At 36.7% G+C, this 27,974-nt stretch overlaps 1 protein-coding gene across 3 annotated transcripts in view; it reads left to right on the top strand.

Moving 5' to 3' along the window:
* Positions 1-27,974, top strand: part of CDIN1 (CDAN1 interacting nuclease 1) — a 219,063-nt gene that overhangs the window by 35,903 nt on the left and 155,186 nt on the right. Inside the window, exons 2-5 of one of the 3 annotated variants that reach the window (XM_059705293.1) lie at positions 1,838-1,942; positions 18,547-18,592; positions 19,484-19,548; positions 26,174-26,234. In XM_059705293.1, the coding sequence (XP_059561276.1) occupies positions 1,838-1,942; positions 18,547-18,592; positions 19,484-19,548; positions 26,174-26,234 (277 nt within the window). The remainder of the gene's footprint in view (positions 1-1,837; positions 1,943-18,546; positions 18,593-19,483; positions 19,549-26,173; positions 26,235-27,974) is intronic. The other 2 variants (XM_059705302.1, XM_059705312.1) reach the window with 2 other exon arrangements.

Below are 27,974 nucleotides of genomic sequence, written 5' to 3'. Positions count from 1 at the left end.
CAGAAGTCTGAAGGGTTTCACAAACTCTTAGACCAAAGCAATTTTATTGAGAGGCCTTGAAACATCAGTGCCAGTCTCCAACAGCCAATGCAGAATCCTTCTAGGTATGTTTTTTAATGCTTAAAATTAAGATTTTCTTTTTTAAAAAAAGAACACAGGATTCCTCAGCTGGGTCTTTTGTTTGTTTTTGGTTGGAAGCCACATGTTTTCCCTCTGGTTTTCTTCTTGGGACATTGTCTAATTGTCAGTATTCTGGTACAATCCGTTTTAATGTAATTATTGTGGGAATTCCCAGGAATCCTCCCTATTTTTATTCTAAAAACAATTCTGAAGGAGAATATTTGCCTTTGCAGTGGATTTCAGTGGAGCCTAACATTGGACCAGTGAGAGAATAGGGAGACAAGCTATCAGAAAAGGAAAATGAATGTCTGCACAGGAAAATGTAGGCAGTATGATCAAGAGTCTTTCTTCATCTCATTGTCTGGAATGCAGCTGCCACCCTCTGAGCCATGTGAGGAGGAGAAGCCCCATCTTAGTCACGGTGGACAGGTGAGCTGGGGTATCTGGCTCTCAGGACCGGGAGCCCCAGAATTGAGCTTTGAGAGGCTCTCCTTTCGGAGCTAGATGCCTCTGCACATGTTTTGGTAATTTTTCCTAAGCCTGCATTTTCTAATCTGCAGGTAGAAAGCAGTCTTTTCAACTGATACCCAGTATTGTTTTGAGAATTTAATGTATATGAAATTATAAGGTATTATGCCTATTTTATTGTCTTAATTTCTTAAAACATTATTTATACAATAATTTTATTGGTCTCCTACTTGGACAAATTCCTTGATATTAGCTTTGCAAAACTGGAAAGGATAGTATTGATATAATTACAATATTTAGGGAAAGTTTTTGTTGGCTGACCTTTCTTTTTCTCTCTCTCTCTTTCTCTGTCTTTTTATCTTTCTTGCCCCACCCCCCTCCCCGCAAGGGCTTTTAATAGAATTGCTTTGGTCTCAGAATTCATGATAGACTAAATGAAACCCTTCAGTCTGCTGGATTTAGTGAGACCATAAATTAGCCTCATGGTGAATGTATCTTTCTTTCCCCTTTTCATTTGACACAATTCATTGAAACGACGACTACTCATAAGTGGTTAGAATTTTATGTGTGGGGAAACTTGGAGGGAAAAACTTTTTAAAGTGGGATGTTTGTTCCTTTCATCATAGTATCACCCGCATTTGGTCTCACCTGCATTTGATCCTTTTCAGGGTGCGTATGCTTAAAAATAGATCTCAGTGTGTTCCTTGATGTCTGTATCTTGGAACTGAAAGAGTTTATATTCAAAATAGACTTTCCAGTATTTTTACTATCACAGGTAGGGTAAAGCTGGTGGGATCTAGTTTCCTTCATTGACAGGGAGTGGGCTTGTGGGAGGGGTGGGGACCATTGGACCTGCCTGTAGACTTCCCTCTCTCCCCTTAACTGGCGTAGACCAGGTTGGGAGGAAACCAAAGCAGGTGTTTTGGAGGCTGAGGAGGGGGAGGAGGAGAGTAGAAGAGGCAATTGTGAGAGCTCTGTCATGGGGAGCCGGGCCCAGCAGTCGGGCTGGCCTTGAGCATGGGGCTTGATCTCCTGGCAGTAACAGATTCTCCAGTATCTGTAATACAAGCTGGGTTTGTAAAGACAATATCCCCATTACATAAAAATCTGGGAATCCTATTTTACATCAGCAGCCTTGGGGCCGAGTTGGAAGAAATAAGAGAAGCCAGTGTGACAGCAAACAGGACTTAATCTCAGGCACTGGAGTGTTTGGCCAAAGCTACTCACATTTGTCCTCCCTGAGGTTCAGGTTGGTCTGGGAGTCATGGGAAGACTTCAGGATGAGGTCAAGCAGCTCCAGAAGGTACCGGGCAGAGCCTGGTGCTTCTAGCAGGCGCAGTGAGCACATCTCCAGGTGAGTCCTGTCTTGAGTTACCTCAGGGTTTGTATCAGGGAAGGCAGCCTTTCGGCTCCCTCTGATCTGGGGAGGGAGTGCGAACCTTGGGAAGTCATTCTGATACTGAGAAGAGAATTTAAGTTTCTTATATCAAAATCTTTCCAAATATGTGAGAGACCATTCTTTGGAGCTACTGATGCACTAGGCATGTCCAAATTTGGGGGGAATCGAATGTAATGCAAGCTTCAGTTCTATAGAATAAAGGGCACCTGCCATTGTCTTTTTTAGTTGGGTGGTATTTTTTAGGTGCATAATGAAATCAAGTCATAGAATATATATGACAACAAAAAGGTATATTTTCTCCTCTGAATTTTTATTTCTTTTTTTTCCAAATATATTTTTGTTGATTTTTAGAGAGAGAGGAAGGGAGAGGAATAGAGAGATAGAAACATCGATGAGAAAGGAAGCCACTGATTGGCTGCGTCCTGCACAGGCCCCCCCCCCCCCCTGCCCTGGGGGATCTAGCCTGCAATCAGGGCATGTGCCCTGACTGGGAATTAAATCAGCGACCTCTTGGTTCCTGGGTCAACACTCAACTGCTGAGCCACACCAGATGGGCTGAATTTTTATTTCTTACATAAATAATATTGAAATCAGAAAAAAAGAATAAAGAATAAATAAATCACCTGTAACTCCAGACTCTTACACAGTTTTTTAAACTGCTTTCTTTTATAGACCTTGAAAACATGCTTACTTAAAATTGTAATGATAAACATAGTGTAAATATAACTATATACATATTTTACTTCAAATTAGAGCTATAAATATACTCATTTACAGCCAGCAGTTGCACATTAACTTTACTGGGTGATGAATCAGATCTGTAGAGATGAATTTGAATGGTGAGAAGGTAGAAGCCTTTGTGGCAGGTGTGGTGGTGGGGAGGGGGCGGGCGGCGCAGGGGGAATTGATCTGGTGTAGGAGGCCCCAGTGGTGGAACTCTCAGCACTCTGGGCGGGGAGGTGGCAGTGGTATCTGATGGGAATTCTCCTGTCTAGGGGTTTGGGCATTGTTCTTGGTTATGAAGCGTCTGAGCCTGACTTTCTGGTTCTGTGGGAGATGCCATGAGCTCTCTAAAAGTCTAGAGTAACTTCTCTTTGTGTTGACACTCGGTTGAGTAGAGTGGCAGGGAGTGGCAACTAATAACCTAGTGATGTTGGAGTACAAATTTTTGAAGGTAATTTTACCATTTGGATGCTAAAATCCAAGTATTATGTAAGGTTTGAGGCCAAAACTTCCTATGTTCACATGCTGGCTATTAGTTCTAATATTAGTACTATTATGTTAATTCAGATAAGATACTTCCACCTTTGCCTGTTTCTTAAATACTACTACTGCTTTTATTATTACAGTGATGGCAGTTAGGTAAAATGGTACCTGGTACTCAAGAAACTGCCCACCAGTGTTGCTATATTTGTTGTCGTCATCTCCATGATCACCATGACAGTAGTTATTTGTTGAGTGCCTACTTTTTATTAGACTGAAGGAGTTCAACAGAAATGGAGAAAAGTTACAAGTTGGATGTTCTGGCAAAAGTTGGTGTATAACAAAGCATAATTGTGTTGTGCATAAACTTAGTGACTGTACTCCATATCTGCTCATCCTCTGGGTTTTCCTTAGGACACACAGAGAAGTAGGGAAGGCATTCACCACCATTTAAGATTGGTTTTATTGGAATGAGTGACAATAAGTGCTGAGATTAACTGCCAAATGGATTTGATTGTGAATTAAGAATAAAAGGCTGTGGTAAGAGTTAAGATTTTGTGTTTAATAAGAGAAGAGCTTAATGCATTTTAAGGCATTGCTATTGTTGTTTTAATATTCTTAGCATTTATTATTAAAGTGGGGTGGTTGTAGAATAATTATAGTCCACATGATGATGATGTTTTTAGAGAAGATTGAAGTTCTACAGTGTTTTCAAACTAACGTAGTAGGGAAAATATAGTATCTGAAGCTTCAAATAGTTTGACCTCATAAGAACACTATGAGGCTATGTAAAAGCACTAAGTATTCAGGAACTTAGTTTTATGCCAATTCCTGCATTTCCTTGTTAAGTTCTTAAATGAAAAGCATAAGTTTGGCAATTGGAGTTTGGGTGTAGGGGATAAAAGACACGGAAAGAGTATGAGATTATTAGTACTATTATGTCAATAAAACTGAAAATTTATTTGGGAAGAAAGCAGTTGAGATGGTAGTTCGATTTTTATAAATTACAACAATTAGATCAATCATTTTTACTGTTCTCTTTATAAGGTCTCTGTGACCTATTAAATTAAGAAAGATTAGGAGGGAAGAACACATATTTTGTACAGAAATGGAGTGGTTTTGTACAATATTCTAAACTTTCTACTGTGAAAGGGTTGAAAAGTAATTGTGCTTATTAGACAGACTCGCAGCATTATGGTTATAGAGTTAAATTAGCCTGTAGATGTTCATTCATTCATTAATGATGATGTAGAGGGGCAGAATGACTTGGTATTCTAGCAGGATTTCAGAAACCGAGGAATTCCCTGAGAAAAGATGATTACTCAGACATTCTCTGTATAAACAAAACCAGAAAATATTTGAAATCCAGAGGGGGGAAGAAATGGACACCAGTGAGTAAGATCAGAATGCTTCATAAAACTCAGTATGTGGAATAAGTAAGCTGATACAGGCACAAATTTAGTTTTCTGTGGAAGTTTTTAGAATCTATGCCCAAGAAAGAGATAGTTAAAAAAGAACTCAAGAGAGAGCTTAACCCATCCCTAAAACTTGGAGAATTGGCTATCTAGCTGGGAATATTGAAGACACTAGTGACTCAAAGTGTGGCCTACTGTGAGTGGACCTAAGTGTCTAGTTCATTTTGGGGCTGCCATAACAAAATACCAAAGCCTGATGGCTTAAACAATAGACATTTATTTTCCCAGAGGTCTAGAGAGTTTGAGATCAGGTTGCTAGCGTGGTCAGGTCCTGGTGAGGACACTTCCGGGCTTGCAGGCGGCACCTTCTCACTATGTCCTCACTTGGCCTTCCCTTGGTGCATGCACTCAGAGTGATCTCTTTCTTCTTCTAAAGCAACTAATCCCATCATGAGGGTTCTTCCCTTGTGACCCAATCTAACCCTGATTACCTCCCAAAGGTCCCTTTTCCAAACACATGGTAATTTGTTACAGCATCTTAGAAAACGAAAGTATTTGCCTATAGTAGGATGTTTAATAAATTTTTACTTTTAAGATAAAGTAAAAGTAATTTATTTGGTTTGACAAGCTGTTGTTTTAAGAAAACTTTCTGAGGGAGATCAGAATTGGTAATGCTTTTAGCTCTGAATATTACTGAGGAAAAGTGAACAATGTTATTTGGTGCTATTTTAGGTCTAAGGCTTTTGCAGAAGAAAAAGCAAATGCTATCATGGAGTAGGAGGAGAATGCTTATTGGTTAGTGGTAAAAGTTATCTCATTCCATCCATGGTAATAATATAATGGGTTGTCTATTAAATTACGCTGAACATTGTTTGTTATAAAAGTGATTTTGTCACTTTAATGAAAATGGATAACCATTGTTCTTTAGTGCCTCATTTTGTATACTTAACCATTTTGACATGTGCCCTTCTAAAATTAAATGCATTTTAAGGATGAGGAGTGTCTCTATTTTCCTTAACATTGGCCACCATGATAGAAGCATTGAGAGTCAAACAAATAAGTTTGAAGTTGCTGCAAAGAGGTGGGCGCCTTTATGGTCCTCATGACCTACCTACTTATCTCTTTTCTTGGAATTACCTGGCTCAAGTCAGATACCTTCTCATAAAAAGACTCTTTCAATACTTGAAGAATTGTGAGGTTGAATATAATATATATAAATATATTTTTAAATAAATTATTCAGGTAAATATCTGGTGGTTCTTTTGTTAAATATCTGTGTTCAGTTTTGCATAAAAAATAAGGTAATTTTTAGCAGTGAAGTAGTTATGGTGTGTGTAACACCATGAGGTGATTATTTAACCTCTATTGGGGAAAGTGGTATCTTATAATCAATGGTGAATGAAAGGAGTTAATTATTTTCCTTCATGTTCTCACCCTGTGGTCTGATTACTTTAAATGCCTAGAAGTCTTAATAAACAATTCAATCACTATAGCTATTGACCTAGAATAGACCTGCTGTTAGGCCCACACAGAAATGCCCAGTGTCAACATGATTACAAGTCATTATTATTAGGACCAAGGCAGTTTCCTGATACACTATACATACTTGAAAGTTTTAGGGCTGTATGCAGAGAGAAATTTAATCTAAATCTTTGAGATGTGAAATTGATAAAAATCATAGAACTTTTAAGATGAAAATGGATTCTACATTGCTGGATCATATGGGACCTCTATGCTTAACTTTTTGAGGACTGGTCTAATTGTTTTCCAAAGCAGTTGTACCAATTTATAACCCTACCAACAATAAATGAAGGTTCCAATTTTTTCACAGAAAAAGAAAAGAAAATGGATTCTACAGTCATGAATCTAGGTACAAATGGTAAAACTGAGTCTTTGAAATATTAAGTGATTTCTCTAATTGGATTTTAGCCAGTTGACTGCCACAATACTTTGAATTTAATTTAAAAGGGTCTGCTGCTTGCATCTGTAGACACTTGTGGCATACAAATGGTTAAGTATCCCAAGAATAAAGATAATAGTTCTCAAAGGTAGTTCCTTAACAGCACAACTTTTGATGCTCCCTATTGTTTAAAAATAATTGTAGAATACATAAGGATGCCTGTCAGAAATTTGTAAGAGAAAACTAGGTTCTGAAGAACTAAGATGGTCCTAAATCAGATGAAAGAACACATTTACCTGGAAAAATAATCACTTTTTATATTGAGAGGTCATATTTAAAATTTTGCATTTATAGTAGAAAAAGAACTGTCATAGAGGAAAATTTTGATCTCCCATTCATTGCATCTTTGGGTGGTAAGAAGTGGGAACTTGTGGGTTTGGGATCTATTGGTGATATAACTTATATTCTAGGATATTTTACTTTTATATTTGTATTTATGGTTTAATTTATACACATTGGTCATTGATACATTATGATTATTAGAATAATAAAACTTAAAATATGCAGTATTCCCACCTGTAAAGATGACCTAACAATTATTCCAGTAAGCCCTGCTTATAGCACAACTTATTTCTTTTATATATACCTGTACCTGGTATAAAATAACGCTTTGTGTAACCTTGGACAAATCATTTCATTTCTATGACCTTTCGTTTTGTTATTTTTAAAATGAAAGACTTCGGCTTGATCTAAAAATCCTCTAATATCTCATCTCTTGAAATAGTTTTCCTACTAAAATAACTTGAGTTAATGGTGATAGCATGGTATAGGATCCCAAGTCCAATTATTTCCCTAAAGAGTAGAAGTTCTCCAAGTGGAATACAGAGGCTCTAAGAACATTCTAGATTCCAGAAAAAAACAGTAATTTATGGTGATGTGGTGAGATTAAAGTATAAAATGCTTGGGGGATTGAAGGTGGGAAAGAGTTGTGGGAGGCAAAAAGAAGATGACTGAAGCCAAAGTCTCAAGTGCTTTGAGTTTGAACTTCATTGTATAGGTAATAGACACCTCCCGGGATTTTCAAGCCAACAGGGTAACGTAATCAGATGTGTATTTTAGAAGTGTTGTTGGTAAATTGGAGATTGGATTAAAGGGTATAGAGATATGAAGCAAGGGAAGTGAATCAGGACACTATTTAGTAGTAGAGGGGAGTAGGAAAAATGTGAAAAACTTTTGATGGTAGAATTAATGAGACTTGGTGACTTTTTAGATGTTTCAGGTGTGGGGAGGAAAGAATCAAGAATGACTCAGATTTCTAGCTCTGGCAGCTGTGTTTATGGAAATGGTTGCTTTAATGGAGGTTGGGTATAAAACACTTTGGCGGGAAAGGAAGGTGGTGGTAAATTTGTCTTTGGAATACTTATGGTCAAATAGGTGAAAAGTCCCATAAGTAGTTACAAAATTGAGACTGTGAATCTGAATAGAGTTGAGGCTGGAAAAGAAAAAAATCTGTGTGTGTGTGTGTGTGTGTGTGTGTGTGTGTATGTATGTATGTATGTATGTTTTGGAGTTACGCCAAGTAGTTATTGGGAAAACAACAGGGTGTGCTGTCACCCACATGGACATATAAGGTGAAAAGAAAAGGAGGTTGAGGACACCTCCCTGGGAAATTTCAGGGAAGAGTTCAAGCAGCTAAGGAGAAAGATAAGTGGTTAACAGAGTAGGAGGAGAGATTAGAAAACAGTGCCCTGGAATTCATAAGAGGAAAGATTTTCAAGGAAAGAAGGGTGGTCAAAGGTGCAAAATGTTTGAATGTGTTCAGCTAAGATAAGTCTGTCTTCGGGGTTTGCTGTATAGGATCTATGGAACCAAAGACCTTCAAAGACATTGGGTAATGAAGAGAAATAGTGATGGACAGTACTTTGAAAGGTAGGCAGGTTTTGACTTAGGAAGACAGAAGTGTGTTTGGAAATAAATAATAGCCGGAGGGAGGAAATAATGGAAGATATACTAGCTAATACTCTATACAGAGTTGGAAGAAAGTTGAATTTTCACCAGCAAGGGAAAATTTGTAAATACCTTTACATACAGGATATTGTTATCTGTTAACTTTTCTTGTGCTTTCTCTCTCTGGTACTCAGTGAAATTACTATAAACCTAATATAAAGATCTCTTATAATCTGATTTATTAAACAAAGAAAGAAATCATTGTAGGAAGAAGAAAGTGGTGAACATTTTTCTAAAATGTATTTGCTATTTATATATTGTTGAAGTTAGAGGGATTGCTTTAGAGAAAATGACCAGACATCTGGTCTTGCAAGCAAAATGAAGTGTCTATCACCCAGGCTTCTTAGTCTTTATCTGATTTTCATTGTGCTCGTTCTTAAAAGTTAATACATAAATTTAATTAGAAAGGAGAGAAGTGTAGGTACTTAAGAATAATTAAATCAGAACACTTATGATAGGGCGAGACTCAGAGCAGAAAAGACTTAAAGACAAATTTATCCAACTCCTCTTTGATTTTTTTCTTATTTTTATTATGAAATATAGCACACACAGAGAAAAGAATAGAGAATAATGTAATGGACTCTATGAATCCACCTCTGTTTATATTTGCTTCAGTTGCTTTTTAAACTTCATAGAAATGAAATATTCAGACACCATTTTACAATCCTTCTCTCCTTCAGATTTTTATTTATTTATTATTTGAAAACACTTACCCTGATTTCTTTCCTTTTCTCCTTTACTTGAGGTAACCATTGTCCTAAGTTTAGTGCTTATTAGCCTCATGTGTTGTTGTTTTTAATATACCCATATATGTACATGAAATAAGGTAATTATATTTTGCTGTTTTATACTCTATTTAAGTGGTATCAAATGTATTTAGAATTCTGTAACATGCTTTTATTTATTTTATTTTTTGGTAAATACTGTATTTTTGAAATGTATCCATGTTGATATCTGTTAGAGTAAGTTCCCTGCTTTGTTCCAGAACATATTAACTATTCATGACCATGCATTCTTAATGGATTTTAAGATAAGTTTATCAGTTTCTACCATAAACCTGTGTTTTAAGTTTCATTGGATTTTCATTAACATTATTGATTGATATATAGAGAATTGACCATTTTATTTATACTATCTTTCCACCCATGATACTTTCTTTCTAAAAATATCTTTACATTTAGTCAGGAACTCTTTTATGCTCTTTAGTAATGTTTTATAATTTCTTCAAAGGTTTTACACTTTTTTGTGAAATATATTTCTAAGTACTTTATGGTATTTATTATTGTGAATGAGATCTATTTTCTATTCCATTTTGTAATTGAATACTATTAACTTTTAAGAAGTCTATTTATTTATTTTTATATTACTTTTATTCCAGTTACCTTTCTGATATCTCTTATTAGGTTTTATAGTTTGTAGATTCTTTGGTTTTTTTTCTATATAGAAAGCCATCTCATCTACAAACAAGGAGGGTTTTATTCATTTTTGATTCTCTTATTTCTTTTTCCGTTTTATTTTGTGTACTAGGATCTCCAGTTTGCTAGAATCTTCTAGAATAAAATAAATTCCTTTCTCCTTTCTTCTACTACCCAATTAGTGCAATAATGTTCTACAACTATTTATACTCACCACTATCATTGCTCGATATTGCATATTTTTGTTATTCCCATCATGATTTCTTCTTTAGGAGTTAGTTAGGAATGTATTTTTTTTTTTAATTTCTGAAAATAAAGGTTTTGCAGAACTAACTTTTTAATTATTGAATTCTAATTTAATTACCCTTTTATCAGTTGTAGTCCAACCAAGTCCTGAGTAGAACTTTTGACAGCTTTATAGGGCTAGAAGACAAGGCTTCAAGATTAGGACCCCCGAAGGGGGGAGCTATTATAAATCCCAGGCTTTGATTTGAGGTGGGACCTTAAAGGACTATGCCCCAGGAGTAAATGTGAACTAAAGTAAACAGTCTACATTACTGTATTTCAACTTAAAGTTTACCTCATTGGCCTCCTAAATTGGATCAAGCTGATTTTGTACTCCTAGTGCTCTCAGAATCAAACCACAAGCCTCTTTGGAGAAAGACAACATCATTCTAGTCTTCAAATTATTTATAAATCGCTTTTAAAGTAATATGTCACATAATATACAGTCATAAAAGAAAACATGACAGTGTGAATGAGAGCCAATAGAAACTGTAGAAATAGAGTCAAAGGAGCTTAGTTATTGGAAGTACTAAACAGAACTTCTATAATTGTAGTTTATTGAACATGCTAAAAAAAAAAAGATTGAAACATTCTGCAGGGAACTTATTTTAAAAAGAAACAAATAGAAAATCTATAGGTGAAAAATATAGTAACTGAAATTGGGGGGATTTAACTCAATGGATATATTTTATAGCAAAACAGAAATTACTGAAGAGAGAATTACCAAACTGGAAGATAGGTCAGAAGAAAATACCCAGATTGGAACATAGAATAACAGAAAGGTGGCATGTATTAAGAGAGGGTGAGGAATAAAGGATATAGGAGGGAGGGCTAATTGAAGTTTCAGGAGAAGGGGAGCAATGTTTGAAAAACAGTGGTTGAGAATATTCCTCCGAGTGATGAATGGTATCCAGCTACATATTTAATAAGTCCAACAAATTCTAAGTGGGTTTTACTAAATACCACAGAATTAAAACTCTAAAAACTAAAACTAAAAACATCTTAAAACCAAGTAGAAAAATAAGATACATTATTGTTGAAAAGAGCCAGCATTTGACATCACCAACATATCTGCACTGACAGAATTTTAAAAGGGAGTTATTCCAAATGGAAGAGTAGAGAAGGAGAGAATGAAGGGCAATGATACACATGTGGGTAAATCAGAGTGAATAGAAACTGTAAAAACAATGCCAATGTCTTTTGAATTTTAAGATATTTACAGCATTAAAACAACATCAATAATATCCTATATGTCAGGAGAGGATAACTCTACATAGTGTTGTAAAACTTTTGTGTTTTCCAGGTAGTACTTAATCCCCAATTACAAATAAATTTTGATAAGTTGAGGAGGCTTGTGGTTAGGTAGGAAGAGTGTAAAACGTTTAGGCTACCAGGGGAAATATAATGACAAAGAAGTATTAAATTAATTGAGAAGACAAAAAAAAGGAGAGAAAAGGAATGTATAGTGGATAAGACAATTAGCATTTAGTAAGATGACACATTTAAATCTACATATGTCAGTACTTACATTAAATGTACATGATTTAGCTACAGTAATCAAAACATTGTGATACCTGTGCAAAGATAAAACATATAAATTAGGGGTCAACAGATTAGAAAATTCCAAAATAGACCCTCAGATATTTTGTTTCCTCAAAGGCACCAAGATAATTAAATGGGCAAATGATGTGTGGTCAGGTGAATATCTGTGTGAAAGTAACAAAAACAAGCTGTGACAAACTGCACAAAATTAATTCAAGATTGATCATAAGCCCAAGTATAAAATCTAACACTCTTAAGCTTCTAGAAGAAAATGTATGAAAATGTCTTTATGACTGTTGGTAAAGATTTCTTAGAAAAGACACACAAAAAGTACCAGTAGTAAACATTAATTGATGTATTGAATTTTCTCAAAATAAAAAACTGCACTTCAAATGGTACCACGAAGAAACTGAAAATGCAAACAGAGGACTCAGAGAAACTGTGATGAGATTGTACAGCAATGGAAGCTCCCATTTAGTGTTGATGGGAGATTAAACTTGTTCATAACATTTTGAAAATTTGTTTGACAGTATATAGCGCAGCTGGACACTTGCCTGCAGGATGACCCAGAACTCCACTTCTACATTTATACCTATCTTTTTCAAATAAGATGTGCACCAAGAGACACATACAGAAATGTTCACAGCAGCATCATTGTCATTATAGCCAAAGATTGGGTTCAAGGTTTCATCAACAATAGGATAGATAAATGTGGCATGCACTTATACAATGGTGTACTACATGGCAATGAAAATGAAATAACTGCACTTACATGACCATGGGTGACTCTCACAGGCATACTGTTGAGTGAAAGAAACCAGATTCCAAAGAGCTCACACTGTGTGGTTCCATTAATGTGAGATTTACAAGCAGGCAAAGCTAACCTATGGAATTTAGGAATACATATTAGTGTGATAAAACAATAAAGAAAAGCAAGAAAGCAGTTAATATTAAGGTCGGATTTATTTGTGAGAGATAAGGGTGGTGATCAGAAAGAGTTTCTTTTGGGGTGCCAGCAGTATAAGACCAAGTGGTTACATGGTCTTGCTTTATATGTATTCATTCAGCTATATATTTGTTCCCTTTTTTTTAAGTGTCTTATTCACAATAAAAATTTGAAAAAAGTAATATGTAAAGGTATGGATAAATGTTGAATCATATAATAAAGATATAAAAAGGTATGTTAAAACACACTGCAATTTAACAAATTTATATTTGTCTATGGACACATTCACACAATTCTCACACCAGACATGGGGTAAAAACTAAGGAAGGCTATACACCATAATGCAAACAGTGAACATCTCTGCATTTTGGGCAAAACCTGTATTACTTTATAACTAGAAAACTATTAAATATCCTATATAATAAAAAGGTAATATGCAAATTGACCCTAATGGCAGAACAACTGGGAATGACCAGTCGCTATGATGGGCACTGACCACCAGGGGGCAGATGCTCAACACAGGAGCTGCCCCCTGGTCATCAGTGTGCTCCCACAGGGGGAGCACCGCTAAGTCAGAAACCGGCTCATAGCTGGGCAGCACAGTGGTGGTGGTGGCAGCAGTGGCAGGAGCCTCTCCCGCCTCTGTGGCAGCGCCAAGGATGTCTGACTAATGGCTTAGGCCCGTTCCCCGTGGGGAGCAGGCCTATGCTGTTAGTTGGACATCCCCCGAGGGCTCCCGGGCTGCCAGAGGGATGTCTGACTCCAAGCTTACTATAGGCCCAATCCCCTGGGAGCAGGCCTTAGATGGCATGTGGACATCCCCTGAAGGGTCCTGGACTGCGCGGGCCGGGCTGAGGGACCCCCCAAGTGCATGGATTTTCATGCACCGGGCCTCTAGTTATATAATAAAATTAACACCTATGGAAGATATTGTCATCTATAGAGATTGATGGGGTTTACACGTGTGCTGTTCAGAGAAGGCTTTAAAGCTGTTTTATATGCAGTAAAGAGCATTTGAGCAAAAGACACATGTGCAGTCACATACTAGTAGAGACACTCCAGGCAATGGTATGTGGCTGTTAACAAAATATATACCTTAGCTGCAGAGAGAATCATAGTTTTAAACCAACAGTTTTTAATCCATGACTGTTTCCTGTAGTCAGAAGTTCCTTCACTGTTCAACACACTAGAAAAGAACAGCATTTTTATGTAGTTAAGTAAAGGAAAACTGTAATTTGATTTTTTTTTTTTTTGGAAAAGGGATTATTGTCTAAGACCATGGAATTTGATTAAAATGCTAGACCTCCTGTGGCTTTAATTTTCTATCAAAACCCCAACAATGCTCACCTTTCAGGGTTATTTGGAGTGTAATATAACATGTAAATGCTCAAGTGGGGGTATTAGCACACATGATGTGCAAAACCAATTTCTGGAAACTCTTAGCAAAGCAAGTTAACGCTGGGGTTAAAAGTTTGGGTTTTGGAATTGGATATGATTTCTAGCTGTACTGCTAATCTTAGCTCTTTAATTGTGTATTTTACTTAATTTTTATTCCTTCATTTCTCCATCTTTAAAATATGGATCATAATAGTACCTATCTTAGAAGGTTGTTGAGGGTAAATAAAGTGCTCAAGTGTATAAATCTTGGCTTTTGTTGAAGAGCTGTTTTGCATGTGACTTAAGCTTATCAGCCAGATTAATTAAGTGCCTGGGACACTAACTACTTTTTTCCTATATACAATATAAATATACCTTTTAAGACTTTCACTACTAAACTTAATGCTTTCACCTATATACTAGTAATCATTTATGGAAATATTTGCTATGATTAGGCATAATCTGTATTCTGGATCCTTAATATGAAGTCAGAAATCACAAAAAAGAATGGAGGAGGGGAAGTATGATGGATAAGTTTTTCTCTATTTCCTGAATTTAGTTTAACTCTTTTTCCTGTTTTCTCCACAGTAATTTCCCAGATTCTTTCTACTGCACATTGTACGTTCCTGAAAAAAGAAAGAAAGAGTAATTAGTAGTATTTTACCAATTCTTGCTCTTTTATTGAATTCTGTTTTGATTTTGAGGGGGGAACGGCTCTGTGTTTCAAATTTGCATGTAGGTGTGTGTTTGAAGGGTGTGTGTGAGGGAGGGTGGATGTACTTTCATAGCAAACCTTGCTTGACTAGTTCTCTGAATCAGAAGCCACATAGAGCCAGTGTTCCCGTGTGTTCTTTCACACATTTAGAGAGGGTGTTTGTGCCTTGTCATTGTGAAGTTTCCAAGCCTAATGCTTTGTAGAAGTATCCTGACTTATCTCCTTTTAATTGCTTTATTGCTCCCCAAGTCCCAGAAATAATACTCATTTTGCTCAGATAATTTTGAGTGCACTAGAGTGTAGACATTTATGCTTCCTAGATTCTGTAGCAAAAGGAGTTTGAAAATTAAATAACGGTTTTATTTCTTTATGGTTCTTTTCAGAGGTTTGGTAGTTGGGAAGAGGAAGAACATAAAATGTGTGGTCTCTTCTTCCTTAAGACTTTACTTGTTTTAAGTCTTCACCTGGGACCGTGATGACTTGCCTTTCATTATGGATGTTGCAACTAAGTGTATGCTGGGTTCTGCTCCTAGTCTGTGCTGCACCCATCCAACCCTCATTTTCTCTAACATCTTCCAGGTTACTGTCTTAGCTGGATGGCTTTGGGGACATGTTGAGTTAAATATTATATGGGGAACTGTGTGTGTGTGTGTATGTGTGTGTGTGTTTGCCTGTTTTTACATGCTCAGCATCTGAAGTGTCTTGAATGCAATGTAAAATGAGGTTAAATAGTACACCGTCAATGTTTAAAATCTGTACAGGAAAATCACACATACCAATTTATGATCACTAGGCATATCAACCTAGTGATACAGTGATAGAGGAACAATTTTAAGGAAGCCAAATATAGTAGCTGCTAGCTAGGAAGAGATCTAGAAAGTATAAAAATGGACAACCCCTCTCATGTATTACCTCCAAAAAAATGCCATCTTGATGGAGCACCTCCTTACCAGGGTACATAGAAACCTGGGCAGTTTTATTCCTTTGTTTTTGAAGGTTAAAACAAATGTATTATTACTCAAAAGAAGTGTGGAGCTGGTCAGTTCAATTCGTGGTCTCTTGAGCAGTTCAACAGCGTCCTTCCTCAAGGACCGGGCTCTTTCAGTTTCTGTCCCACCGTCCCCGCTATGGGCTTTGTCCTCGTGCTTGTTTTCTCATTGCTGCAACATGGCTGCTGCTGCTCCATAGAGCCAGTTGTCACCCCTTGGTGAGGTCTTACATAGCCATCTAGGGCTCCTCCCAATTGCTCCTTTCTCAGACATTATGAGGAACTTCATCTGGGAGGGTAGCATGGGAAAAAACACGAAGCTGGTTTTTGAAGAAGTTTTAATAATATATTGGATATTTGTGCAAATTAAGTGACTGTATTTTTTACTATGGAAATTTATATGCTAAGTGATGGATGGATATATGTCACAAAGCCAGTGCAATCTTGAAATATGTGAAAGTTCAGGGCATGATTTACTTCACCAGATCCCTAAAAAATATATGAATACCTGACAGTGTTTTAACTGGGGGGGTGGGGGTGGGTGGGGGGGATGTGTGCACACATACTTTGGAAGTTTCTTCTAAGTCAATTCCTGCCCACCTCATTTAATGATTTATTTTGATGTCCTAGTTCCCCATACCCATGGCCTTAGGACATTGTGGATACTTAGTGAATACTGCTGACTGATTGTGGTATTCAAGATTGACCTTCTCAGAATTAACACATTGGAAGAAACAAGCCAATAATACACCCTGGAGTCAAGGTCTTAGTTGCACTAAAACTACTTTCCTACTCTTTGTATGTGAGGCTGTTCGGAACCCTCTTCTCTAAGCTTAGCACATACAGAAGCAGAGGCTAGGCTGGCCAACTACTGCAGAGGTCATGCGGTTCTCTGCAGCCATGTCTAGTCCACCAAACCCAAGGCATTTTGGACCCAGGCCTGCCTGTCTGTTGTTACCATGTGAAGTAACTCATTTTCTCATTGTAGGTCTAACCAGAGTTTACTCCCAGTGTTCTAAGCTGGGACCTTCTCTCTAATCCTCTTAGCCATCGAGAGAACGGGTTGCTCCCTAGTCTTTGTCCAGGGTTTTAGTTGAATTCTAAGCTGTTTAAAGACATTTTTCTGGCTAAAGACATTATCTCATCTGACCTTACCATTCTGGGCGGCTACAGTTGCATTTTTAAAATTTATTCACAACTTTTTCCTCCTCTTTAGTCATTGGTCCCCAACTTGAGCATTACGAGCACATTCTTTCCATCATATTTTTGACACACTGCGACAGATATTCTGCCTACCATAAAAATTTATGTTAACATAAATATGTTTTGCTTTACAATGAGGAGAGGTTCCATTTATTGCACAAAAACATCTAGTGTATTAACATTCAGTGGCTTACAAAGATTTGGGTGTAATTTTACTATTTGTTTTAGAAGGTAGTCGTCAGCAACCCTACTACGGTTTGTAATTTGCATGCAAAACTCAGGCAAGCCAGGCATAATAAGATTTTATATATAAATTTGACTCTTTCAAAGGTGGTTTCCATTTTTAAAGGGAAATTGAAAAAATTGGACTATAATGAATTTGTAATTGTATTCACTAATTCCTCAGTACTTTTGAGTTATTGAAACCATCCTTTAGTAATTACCAGTTTTCCTTAGTAAACACTTATGGTTTTATTTTCAACCCACTTTTTGTAATCTGATAAGAGTGGAAAGCGGTTAGAAGCCAAATCTATGAAGGAATGCAGAAAATGATAAAAAATGAGACGGTGAAAAAAGCAATATGCTGTCATCGGTTTTGTTTTTGTTTTTTTCACTCCCCAAATTACCTATGATGAGCTCAAGAGGTTTCATTCTTGAATAGGAAAAAATTACTTATTCACAGTGCTTTGGCATACTGTAAAAGTCAAATTATTAACCCTGAAATTTGTTCAGATAGCATTTAGTAGGAAAACATTTCGAAGATGATTCATTGTTTTCAAGATATGACAGGTGGCTATATCTACAGAGGGCAATCAAAAAGAGTAGCAATGGGGCATTGATTGCTTTTTTAGAGAGAAAGATATTCCATTCCATTTTTAAATGTTAACAAATGTGAGAGGAAAAAACTCTCACTTGGAAGAATGTTTTCCAGGTTGCTTCATTGGCAGGTGTCTGACATTGCATGGGGTCTAGGTGCAGAAGGCGTATGACAGTCTTTGGGAATGACTCACTTCAAGGATCTCAGCTTCCTGCCATGAAAACTTCTCTTTTCTAAGCACACCAGTATCAGTGGGAATGTTCCAATGGTCTGTGCTACTTCTCGTGAAGACCAAAGTTTTTCCCCCTGAGTCTGAAATAGCCAGAGAAGAGGATACCTGTCTGCTAACAAAACAGATTTCAGAACGTTTCCAACAAATGCTCTGCACATTTCCTATTGTTTGTGGGGCTTAACCCTCTTGTTTATTACTGGAAATAAACTTAACCTGCTTTTGGTCTGCATGCTACAGATTTGATTTGCAATCATTCTAAAGTTTTAAAAAATATCCACATCATAGGATACTTGACTTTGAGACCGTCACGTTTTCCCCTTTCCCGTTTTCTCTCTCCTTGACCCGGCAGCAGCAAGCCTTTGTCTGAGGTGTTCATCTGGAACAACTTTTCCACACTTGTTTTCATGTTCTGTTAGATTACAGGGCAGCAGGCCTACCTTTGAAGCTCCTTTCTCTTTTGTTTCTTTGCCGTGCACTCCAGTAATTAACTTTGTCCTTCTTTTATTTGTTCCAGTCAATCGCAGGCCACTCTGCTGAGCATCTTCTCCCAGGAGTACCAGGTTAGAAGTTTTCTCCTTTGTGAGGGTTGACAGGTGCCTAATTGAATGATGAATGTCCCTTTATTTCTTTGTAATTGAACTGCCAGCTCTCTGATTGGGTTGGAGGATGTTCTCCTTTCCACATCAAGCACCGCCTGCGTCTCAGTGGAGGCCTGCCAAGCCTACCCATCCATCTGTCTAATAACATCTAGCCTTTGCTTATTTGGTGGACCTGTAATAAATTATGCTAAACCATTATTATTCTGACAATAATAATTTCCCTGTGTTGCGTGGTTCCATGTGCTAAATGTTTGCTGACTTGCACTGTCAGTGCCGCTTTCCATTGCTGACAGAGATGATGATAAATGACCATTGCTGGAGTGGCAGAAGGCAAGAGAGGCAGAAAATGGAGTCATTTATCATGAGATGACAGGTGTCAGTCAAGTGGCAAGTCTCGATGGAATTACTTTTTGTAGTTTTCAAATAAGTTGTTTTTAAGCAATGTTCGTCCTGGTTAAAAATGGCAATTGGATTGTAAAACTAGAGTGCAGAGGACTTAGATGGGATTGAATTGAGGGAAAATTAATACAAAGGTTTTCAAGGGAACAAGTTTTTCTCTACCCTCTGCCACCCTACGCAAACTTATTTAGATTCAATTACTCTGACCCTGTTGGCTTTTACATACATACTGTACCTTGTGGTGCAGTCTGAAGACATCCCAGCCCAGCAATGGAGATTAAAATGCATGGGTTCATGGAGTAGAAGGAAAAATGACCTACCACCACCACCACAATCCCCAAGCTGTTATTCAGTTTGCCCTATGTGTTAGACGTTGGGATGAAGAAATATGTCATTTTTGTACTTGAACTTCATATGTGACACAACATAAAAATCTTTTCTGTTTTGTTTCAGAAACATATTAAGAGAACCCATGCCAAACATCATACTTCGGAAGCAATTGAAAGTTATTACCAGAGGTATGACCTGCCTGCCCCACTAGAGGGTATCGTAGTACCTATCAATTGTAATAATAATTATGAATAAATTAGATTACTCAATTAATTTTCTATATAACATTTGAAAGTGTTTTAAGTCTGTTATTTAAGTCTTCAAATATATTTTTGAAGGATTTCACAAATGCTCTGTTTTATAGATTTAAAGAATATGGTGAGACTGTCTTAATTAAGTGTGTATATACATACTATGTAGGAAATTGTTACAATATTTTGAAATCTCAACTGACTACTGGAAACTTATTGTAAGTGCATGGCTTGTATAGGTCTCTATGTTCATATATACATATATCTACATGAATGTATGAAAGTTCTCAAACTAATTTTCATTCACTTCTTTAGATCTGCAAGTTGAAAATATATTAAACAATAAGATTGAATTTTGGTGCAGTTGTATTTTGCATCATCAGTTTTGGGTTAGTGATTCCAAGAAAAAAAAAAAAAGACATATACTAAGTAAGGACATATAGAGATATACAATAATGTACTACTGTGACATTTTAAAAGGGGTTTTATATTTTAAAATGAAAATATTGAGCATTAAATCAACATCATAGTGTCCATGGGATATTTAGTTTTGGCTTAATTTACTATAAATAGTTTTCACATTCCATTCTAAAAAAACAGAACATTTTAAATAGCTCTTTTTTTAAAATTTTATTGGCTTTGTAATATGACAATAATTTATTATGGTAAATGGTAATGGTTTCATTAGAAAGTGTTGGTTTCTTTAATATTTTAAAGGCATATTGGAAAGGAAAACTGTTTGAAATATGCTCTTAAATTATTACACTTAAGATCGACAGGTCAACCTTCCTGTGGTACTAATTTTAGATGAATGATTTTTATGCCTGAAAATTTTATGAATGAAATTACTATATAGAGAAAATACTGGTGTCATGCTTTTTAAGAATCAAGAAGTGTTTTTAGAGAGAAAAGTTATTGAAGTTAGAATTTTTAAAAAGTATACACTATGCTGTATATGATAAAATATTCATTCAGTTTTCAGTAGTAGTGTCTGTTCAAGAAAGATATGGGAGCACACACACACTCATACATACAACTTTTGTGTCTAGGAGAATTCCTCTGTAAACAGATCTTTGCAAAATTTGAATTGATTTACTCAAAAGTCATAATCTCCTTAGTGAAAATAACATTTAAATTAAAGTCACAACCTAAGTCATACACATAAAATTAAGAATGGCTCAAAACCTGTGAAGCCAGCAACTGCTGTGGTATTCAGACCGTCCAAAGAAAGACTGAAAAGTTATTTACGTGTGAAAAATACATCCTTATTTGTAAAAATTGTAGTCTTAGGCCATCATTAAAAAGTATGTTCAGATTCTAAAGCCTTTGTTAACTGAAGTGAAGGAACATGGAGTGTTTCCTAGGAATTTGGGGATCCACCATGAGGCGGTGGGTCTGCCCTCTGATAATCCGCCTTCTCATTGTAAAAAGGCTGTTTCAATAGATGATTTCCAAGATCTCTAAGAGCTGCCTTCTAAAATATTAGTTTCATTAAGAAGTATACTTAATTATTAAACTATGAACATACTTTATTGGATTATCTGTGTAGTTTAGGCCAGAAATAAAAGTATTTCCTTTTTGAATGGTTACTCAAAGAACAGTTGATTGGGTAATAATGAGAATACAGAAATGTGTTTGTATTTCTTCACATTTATTGAAATGTGAGAATCTCAGTGATTTCGAGGAGACACAAAATCTGAAACAAAAACATGAAATCAGGCTGCAGTAGACAGACCAATAGGAAAGCAGTCTAACTAGCTTCTCCCTTTCCCATGCTGCTCCCTGACTGTCTGCCCTGCACTGTGCTTGGAGGCAGGCCGTGTTGTGACCTCTCGGATGGGTTGACCTTACAGGCCTTGGTTCTAAACGTGCCGGTCTAATGGCCCTGTGTTCTCTAAGGTAAACTGGCCTTGAAAGATTTTTGTGTTCCAACTGATTAGGAGAAAGGCAAATTGTACTCTATCAAAACACAGTTTAGCGGTTTGATGATGTTAACCATTTCTTTAGATTTTTTGCTTTTATAAAAGCAATACTCACTTATTGTGAAAATTAAGCCCATTTTTGATGATTTAAAAAAGGAGTGAATGATAAGCCATCATTGTGGCACCCAGAGATAATAGCCATGGTGCTATTTTTCACTCCAGTCTTTTTTACTTAGATGAGGTCATACTATATATGTGATTACGAATCCTGAATTTTACACCTGGAAAATGTATATGACATAATATTACTTTGTAGAAAGCTTTTGTAAACGTATTATTGATTGCATTACTTCATCATATGAAAGTATCATAATTTATTGAATTATTCCTCTGTTGAACATACATGTTTCCAATGCTCTGATATTATAAGTAATACTATGATAAACATTTGATGCATAGATCTTTGTATTTTGGATTAGTTTCTTAATATTTCTATATCTGTAATTACTGGTGCAAACAACAAGCATTTAAAGGTTTTATTATATGTTGCCAAGTTATTGTCTAGAAAGGTTGCAGTGGTTTCCTGGTAGCAATTTTAGAGAATTCCTGAGTCTGCACATTCTTGCTAGCATTGAGAGGATCACAATTCAGAATTTGAAGCCTGTATTTAAAACTTCATAATCTACAATGCGATTCCATCATGGTTAACTGAAACTTCACAGTATCCCAGTGTCAGTAGGAAATGTTTTCTCAGACTTTTGAATTATTGATGAAATTTCTTCTGTTCTTCAGGTTGTGTATGTATAGTCACAGCTTGAGTGTTTATTTTGAAAAACAATTCTATTCTTTCCCACTGTACTAATGGCATTTTATTTCCAAGCGAGAAACATGCTTGACAAAATGTGTGCGCGCACACAGGCACACTCACAAATTGGTCAGAAATGCAAGTCCCCATCAATAGGGAAGTTGAGAAATATTCTCTTTCATTGCATCCTTACTCCCAACACACACTGTCTGTGTGCCAGCTTTATTAGCTGTATTTATTCATTTTTTACGTTTCATCATTATAGCTATGAAAATTTTAAAGACCAAATAACTTTGCCTTCTATTTAAAATTTTATATAGTATTTTAATCTTAGATGCTAAGATATCTTTCATACTCAAAAACATAAAATGGACCTTCTCTGAAGCTCTTTTCAGGATGGTGTCACCCCCAAGATATTTACTTGTTAGTCCTCCTGTGGCAAAGCTAAAGGGTGGCAGACATCTTCTGTGCAATGTCGTTTTTATTTGCAAACAGGCATTAGGAAGATAGCACAGGTCACCTGGATGTAGTGTTCAGGATCACATCCTTATATCGCAAGTGTAATTCAGACCTTTGCTAAAGATCTGTTGGATGAAGGTTCAACATTCATTTGTGCAGCCCTGCCCAAGGTGCTTGCAGTCTAGTTGGAGAGAGAAAGAAGCCATGTGAAAAGCCTGTGGTGTAAGTTTACATGGGATGCTTTGAGGATGAAGAGAAGAGTAGCATTAGGAATATCTGACTGGGTCCTCACTGAATATTTTCTGTATTTAGCATGCCGCTTTGATTGCATATCTAAAATATGCATAAACATGATCTGTCACTTTATGTGGGAGACAAAGTTCTCAGTAAGGACAAATAAAACTTCAAATTAATTTTAACATCTTTTCCCTAGCATTTTCTGAAGTGTTACAGGATATAGTTGGGAAATAGATTGGGGAATAAATACATTCAGAAGCAGTGCTACCCTTTTAAGCATATGAAGGCACCTCGGTAGACCCTGGCTGATCAGGATTCCATTGCAAAACTTCACAGCCTGCCAGCTAAAAGAGCCCAGATAGCGTTCATCAGTACCCTGGGCTTTGGTTTCTCCACGTGACCAACTGGGAAGCTTTATTAAGCTCGTAATTAGAAATTTCCACTATATTAAATATGAACATACATCGAATATCATATAGACTGCATCAATAGAGTTATGATTGTTAGACCATCTCGTGTTACTTTAAACTTAATAGAAATGTTCCATTGGTCATTCCCAGGATAATGATTGATGCAGTGTTTACATGAAACCATGTAATTTGGACTCAAAGCAACAATTCTCTAGCAGAGGCAGTGGTCTGGGGTCCAGCTCCTCTCTTGTTATTTCCAGTCTCCTCTCACAAGCTCTGCTCTGGTCACACTAGAGCCTGCCTGGTCTTTGAACAACCCCAGCACATTCCCCACATTTGCACATACTGTTCTCTTGCTGGGCACACGCTTCCTCCCATGGCTCGCCACCTTCCTTCTTGCAGGTCTCTGCTCAGTGTCACTGCCTTCAAGATGGGCTTTCTTGGCCCACCCATCTAAGTAGTGTTTATCATTTTGTTGTAGTGTATGTCATTATATTACGTACTTATGTCTCTGTATTTTCATTGTCTCTCCACTGGAAGGTAATCCATGTGATGCCAGGAGCCATGGGAGTTTTGTGCCCCGCTGTTGCTTCATAACCTAGAATAGGCCCAACACATGCGTAGTTAGCTCTCAATCTTTGTGGGATAAATGAACGTTGAGTAGAAAGTTACAAAGATATCCTGGTATCAGTACAGGCTTAACAACTCTGACCCAGAATCTGAACCCTTAATGAATGTGCACTTTTGGTGGTTATGGCACACGTTGAGCTGGTCTTCTTGGCTGAACTGATTGGCCACAGCCTGTCAGTACAGTGGGAATGTCGTAAGCTGATGGGAGGTTCCTAGCTGACCTGTTTCCCCGAGACCATTCTTTAAACCATACCTGCCTCCCTGCCCTTGATTCTGAAAGTACTTATTTCCCAGTTATATTCCTGAACTGTTTATTCAAGAAAGGCTTCAATATATTTAAAAATGGACTTGTTAGAATTGCTTTGAAGTTGTAATGATCCTGACACTCTCCCAACCTTGAAAAATATGCTTTCCCCCCCACTTGGTTTATAGAAAAATTATACATATTTATAAGCATTCTTGTGAAATAATGTAACTTAATATCTGCTTCTAGCATTTTTTGTAAAACCTCATCTGTTGACTTTGATTTTTACTATCAAACAAGTATTCACTTAAACAGTACACTATACAGAAAATGTCCATATTTAATTGTATTTTCTTGCCCAGTGTGGTTGTAAAAATCATTTAATTTAGAAAAGAATATATATATATATATATATATATATATATATATATATATAATCATTTATTAAAGAGAAAAATCTGTACGTATAATATAATCACCTATTATAAGCCAAGAACTGTGCTAGACTTAATAAATTGAATGACATACAATTCCTCTGCTTCATGAGCTTTCAGCCTTCTAGTGGAGGATGAGTTTGATGTAGACAAGTAACTGGCAGATACAATATGCTGTGCTAAATGATGGAGAGGTGTACAAGGTGCTCCTCGATTGTACATGAGGGACACTTGACTTCTGGGTTGTGGTGGATTGAAGTGGGTGACATATAAGAAGAATCAGGAGTTCTCCTTGTGAAAGTTGGAGAGGGGAAGAGAAATGAGGCTGACCAAATAGAATAGGTGGGAACCAGACTTTGAAGAACCTTACAAGAACTTAAGTGGTTATAATTTAATTTTGAGATTGAATGTGGGGCCTTTGAAGTGCTTTAAGAAGGAAAATGGTACATCCAAATTTTTATTTTAAAAATAATCACATGTGGGGGATAGATTTAGGGTTTTGTGTGTGTGTGTGTTTGTTGTTGTTTTTTGTTTGTTTGTTTTTGTTTTTAATGGGTTTAGGGGTGAGGAGAGCTGGAGGCTATGACAGAAATGCAGGGCCAGTAAGATGATGGCTTGTATTGCCTGGTAAAGGAGTACTGACCCACTGATGGCAAGTCTGGTCCAGTTTTTTCTAATAAGGTGTCAACCAGTCCTGTGAAACAAAAATAAATAAAAAGGTGATATGGGTTCATGGATGCTTTTTTTTGTTTAGTTAATCCTCACTTGAGGATATTTTTTCCATTGATTTTTAGAAAGTGGAAGGGAGGGAGGGAAGGAGCTGGGAGAGAGAGAGAGAGAAAGAGAGGGAGAGATGAAAGAGATGCATGGATCAATTGCCTTCCTCATGTACCCCAACCAGGTCCGGGGATCAAACCTGCAACCCAGGTACCTACCTTTTACCAGGAATCAAACCCTACACCCTTCGGTGTAAGGGCCAGTGCTCTAACCACTGACCACACTGGCCATGGCCATAAATGCTTTTTTTTCAAATCATAAGTGCACTTATTTCCTTTCCGTGAGATGGTTGTGGTGAGAAGCTATAAGAAGTTCATAATAAAGCCAGGATGATAGGGATCATGGTGTTGTTGTTTTTCCCCCCCAAATCACCTCTAGGTTCACTTTACATGTTGGGAAGTGAGAACAGGGGAGGCTGATATGCCCAGACCTCCTGCCCCCAACTTTGGTTAATTGCCAGTGGTTTGGAGGTCAGTTGTTTTGTTATCCTTTTCCCTTCAATGCCTTCCTGTGACAGTAGCATACTTTAACTAGAGTTGAGCGTGGCATTTGCCCAGGAGAAACATGTACACACAGGGGATGCTGACAAGTCTATGCTGGCCTTTTCTTGTCACTGCATCACCACTTGGCTTTGTCTTGTCTAGGTACCTGGATGGAGTGGGGAAAAATGGAGCTGCCCCAGTGCTCCTGGAGCTGGCCAATGAGGTAATGTTATTGTTATTATTTTATTTTAACCTGCATGAAACCTAAGGGGCCTCTCTAGAGTAGCTTTGCTTAAAATTATAATTAACCTTTGAAAAAATAGATTTTGAGGTGCATTTGACATTTAAACTTCTCCCTAGTCTGTTTGTACTTTTAATAATTGCACAAAGAACCCCATAGATTAATAGATCAGTTAACGCAATTAGTCTGCTTCTTTTGAGACAAACGTGTAAACAACTTCTTGGTTTCTTATTTTGTGGGAAATTTCAACCAAACAGTTCAGGACATGCTCTTCTTTGGATGTGTTGTCTTAATTTAGTGTGAGAAATACCTGTGTCAAGTAAAGAGATGTATGCCAAGAAAATCTGTGCTATTATAAAAATGAAGAGAGAAATTGTATACTTAAAGATGTAACATTTACTTGATTCATTTTTTTGTTAGCAAACTTTTATTATAATAAAATATATGTGCCTTGTAGAAAAGTCTCTTTTTATGAAGAAGCATACTGTTCTTATTAACACCAAGTATAAAGTGATTTATTCTGCTTATTTGTTCACTCTGATCTGCTTCTGTTTGGGGAAACCAATAATAGTCTTACATTTGAAAAAGGAAACCCTAAAGATTTCCTATGAATGAGGAAGCTATAAGAAGTTCATAATAGTTGCAGAGAGCATACTGAAAAAAAATATTTAATTCCTAAACTTTAAAATATTTATCCACTATAATAAGAGCAATATAGCATTTAGTGTGACTTGGAACTGCTTATGCAAACCTCATAGGGATGGAATGAAATGTACAGTGTTTTCGTGTTGCATTATAATGGAAAACATAGAAGCAAGGCAGAGAATGTGTGTTTGCATTAAAGATGATTCGGTACTGTGAGCATTAAGTGTTGCAGTAGCAGCAAGTTCTACATGTTACATTAGCAAGGAAGGATGGCTTCTCTCACAGCTTCTGTCTGCTGTACAACCCTATAGTCAGCAAAGGAGCAATTACCTCTCAGTTACCAGAAGCTTTTAATAGTTGAGGCAATGTCTACACCATCGGATAGGATAGTTAACATATAGAATGCATTTTCTCTTCTCCTCCTAGCAAAACATGTATTTTATTAATTTTTTTCTATTTCTAGAGCAAGGTGGTTTTTAAGTATCTCCAGACTTGTTTGTTGTGAGTCAGTTCTATTAGCAGTTGGAGGTATTTTGCAGCTAGGATTTAGTGATTGTCCTTTATGAAAAAGAAGAGTGAGCTAACAGCATTCTGGGTACAGCATCTAGAAAGAATGTGATGCAAATGCGGTACACATGTTTATAGATGATATTGACAGCATACGTTTTATATAGGAGCAGTTTATGTTCATTTGAATTTTTAATGGATATTTTTGATGAGCTTAGCTTATTTAACTGACCTCAACTTCCATCTTCTAGTAATATGAAAAATTTTAATCCACTGACACATTTTTCCTGTGTCAAAAAACCCATTATTTACTGCAAACATACAGCAATATTTAACCAAAGAAAAGAAATGGTTATTTTCCTTTTTCTTGGCTGCAGCTTAGTACAGAGATCATTGTATTCTGAGAGATTTCTAATGCATTAGGGAAATTTGGGAATGACTGGTACCAGATTATGGTTTCTAAACAACCAAAGCTGCCATTTTTATATGATAGTTAATACTTAAATGACATATGCTTGCATCTGGTGACAACTGATGTGCTGGGAATGCTTTATGAGTCAATATATATTT

This window comes from Myotis daubentonii, chromosome 1 (genome assembly GCF_963259705.1).
Source record: "Myotis daubentonii chromosome 1, mMyoDau2.1, whole genome shotgun sequence".
Classification (NCBI taxonomy): domain Eukaryota; kingdom Metazoa; phylum Chordata; class Mammalia; order Chiroptera; family Vespertilionidae; genus Myotis; species Myotis daubentonii.
Note: the sequence above shows the minus strand (reverse complement) of the source record. Positions and strands in the feature narration are given on the sequence as shown.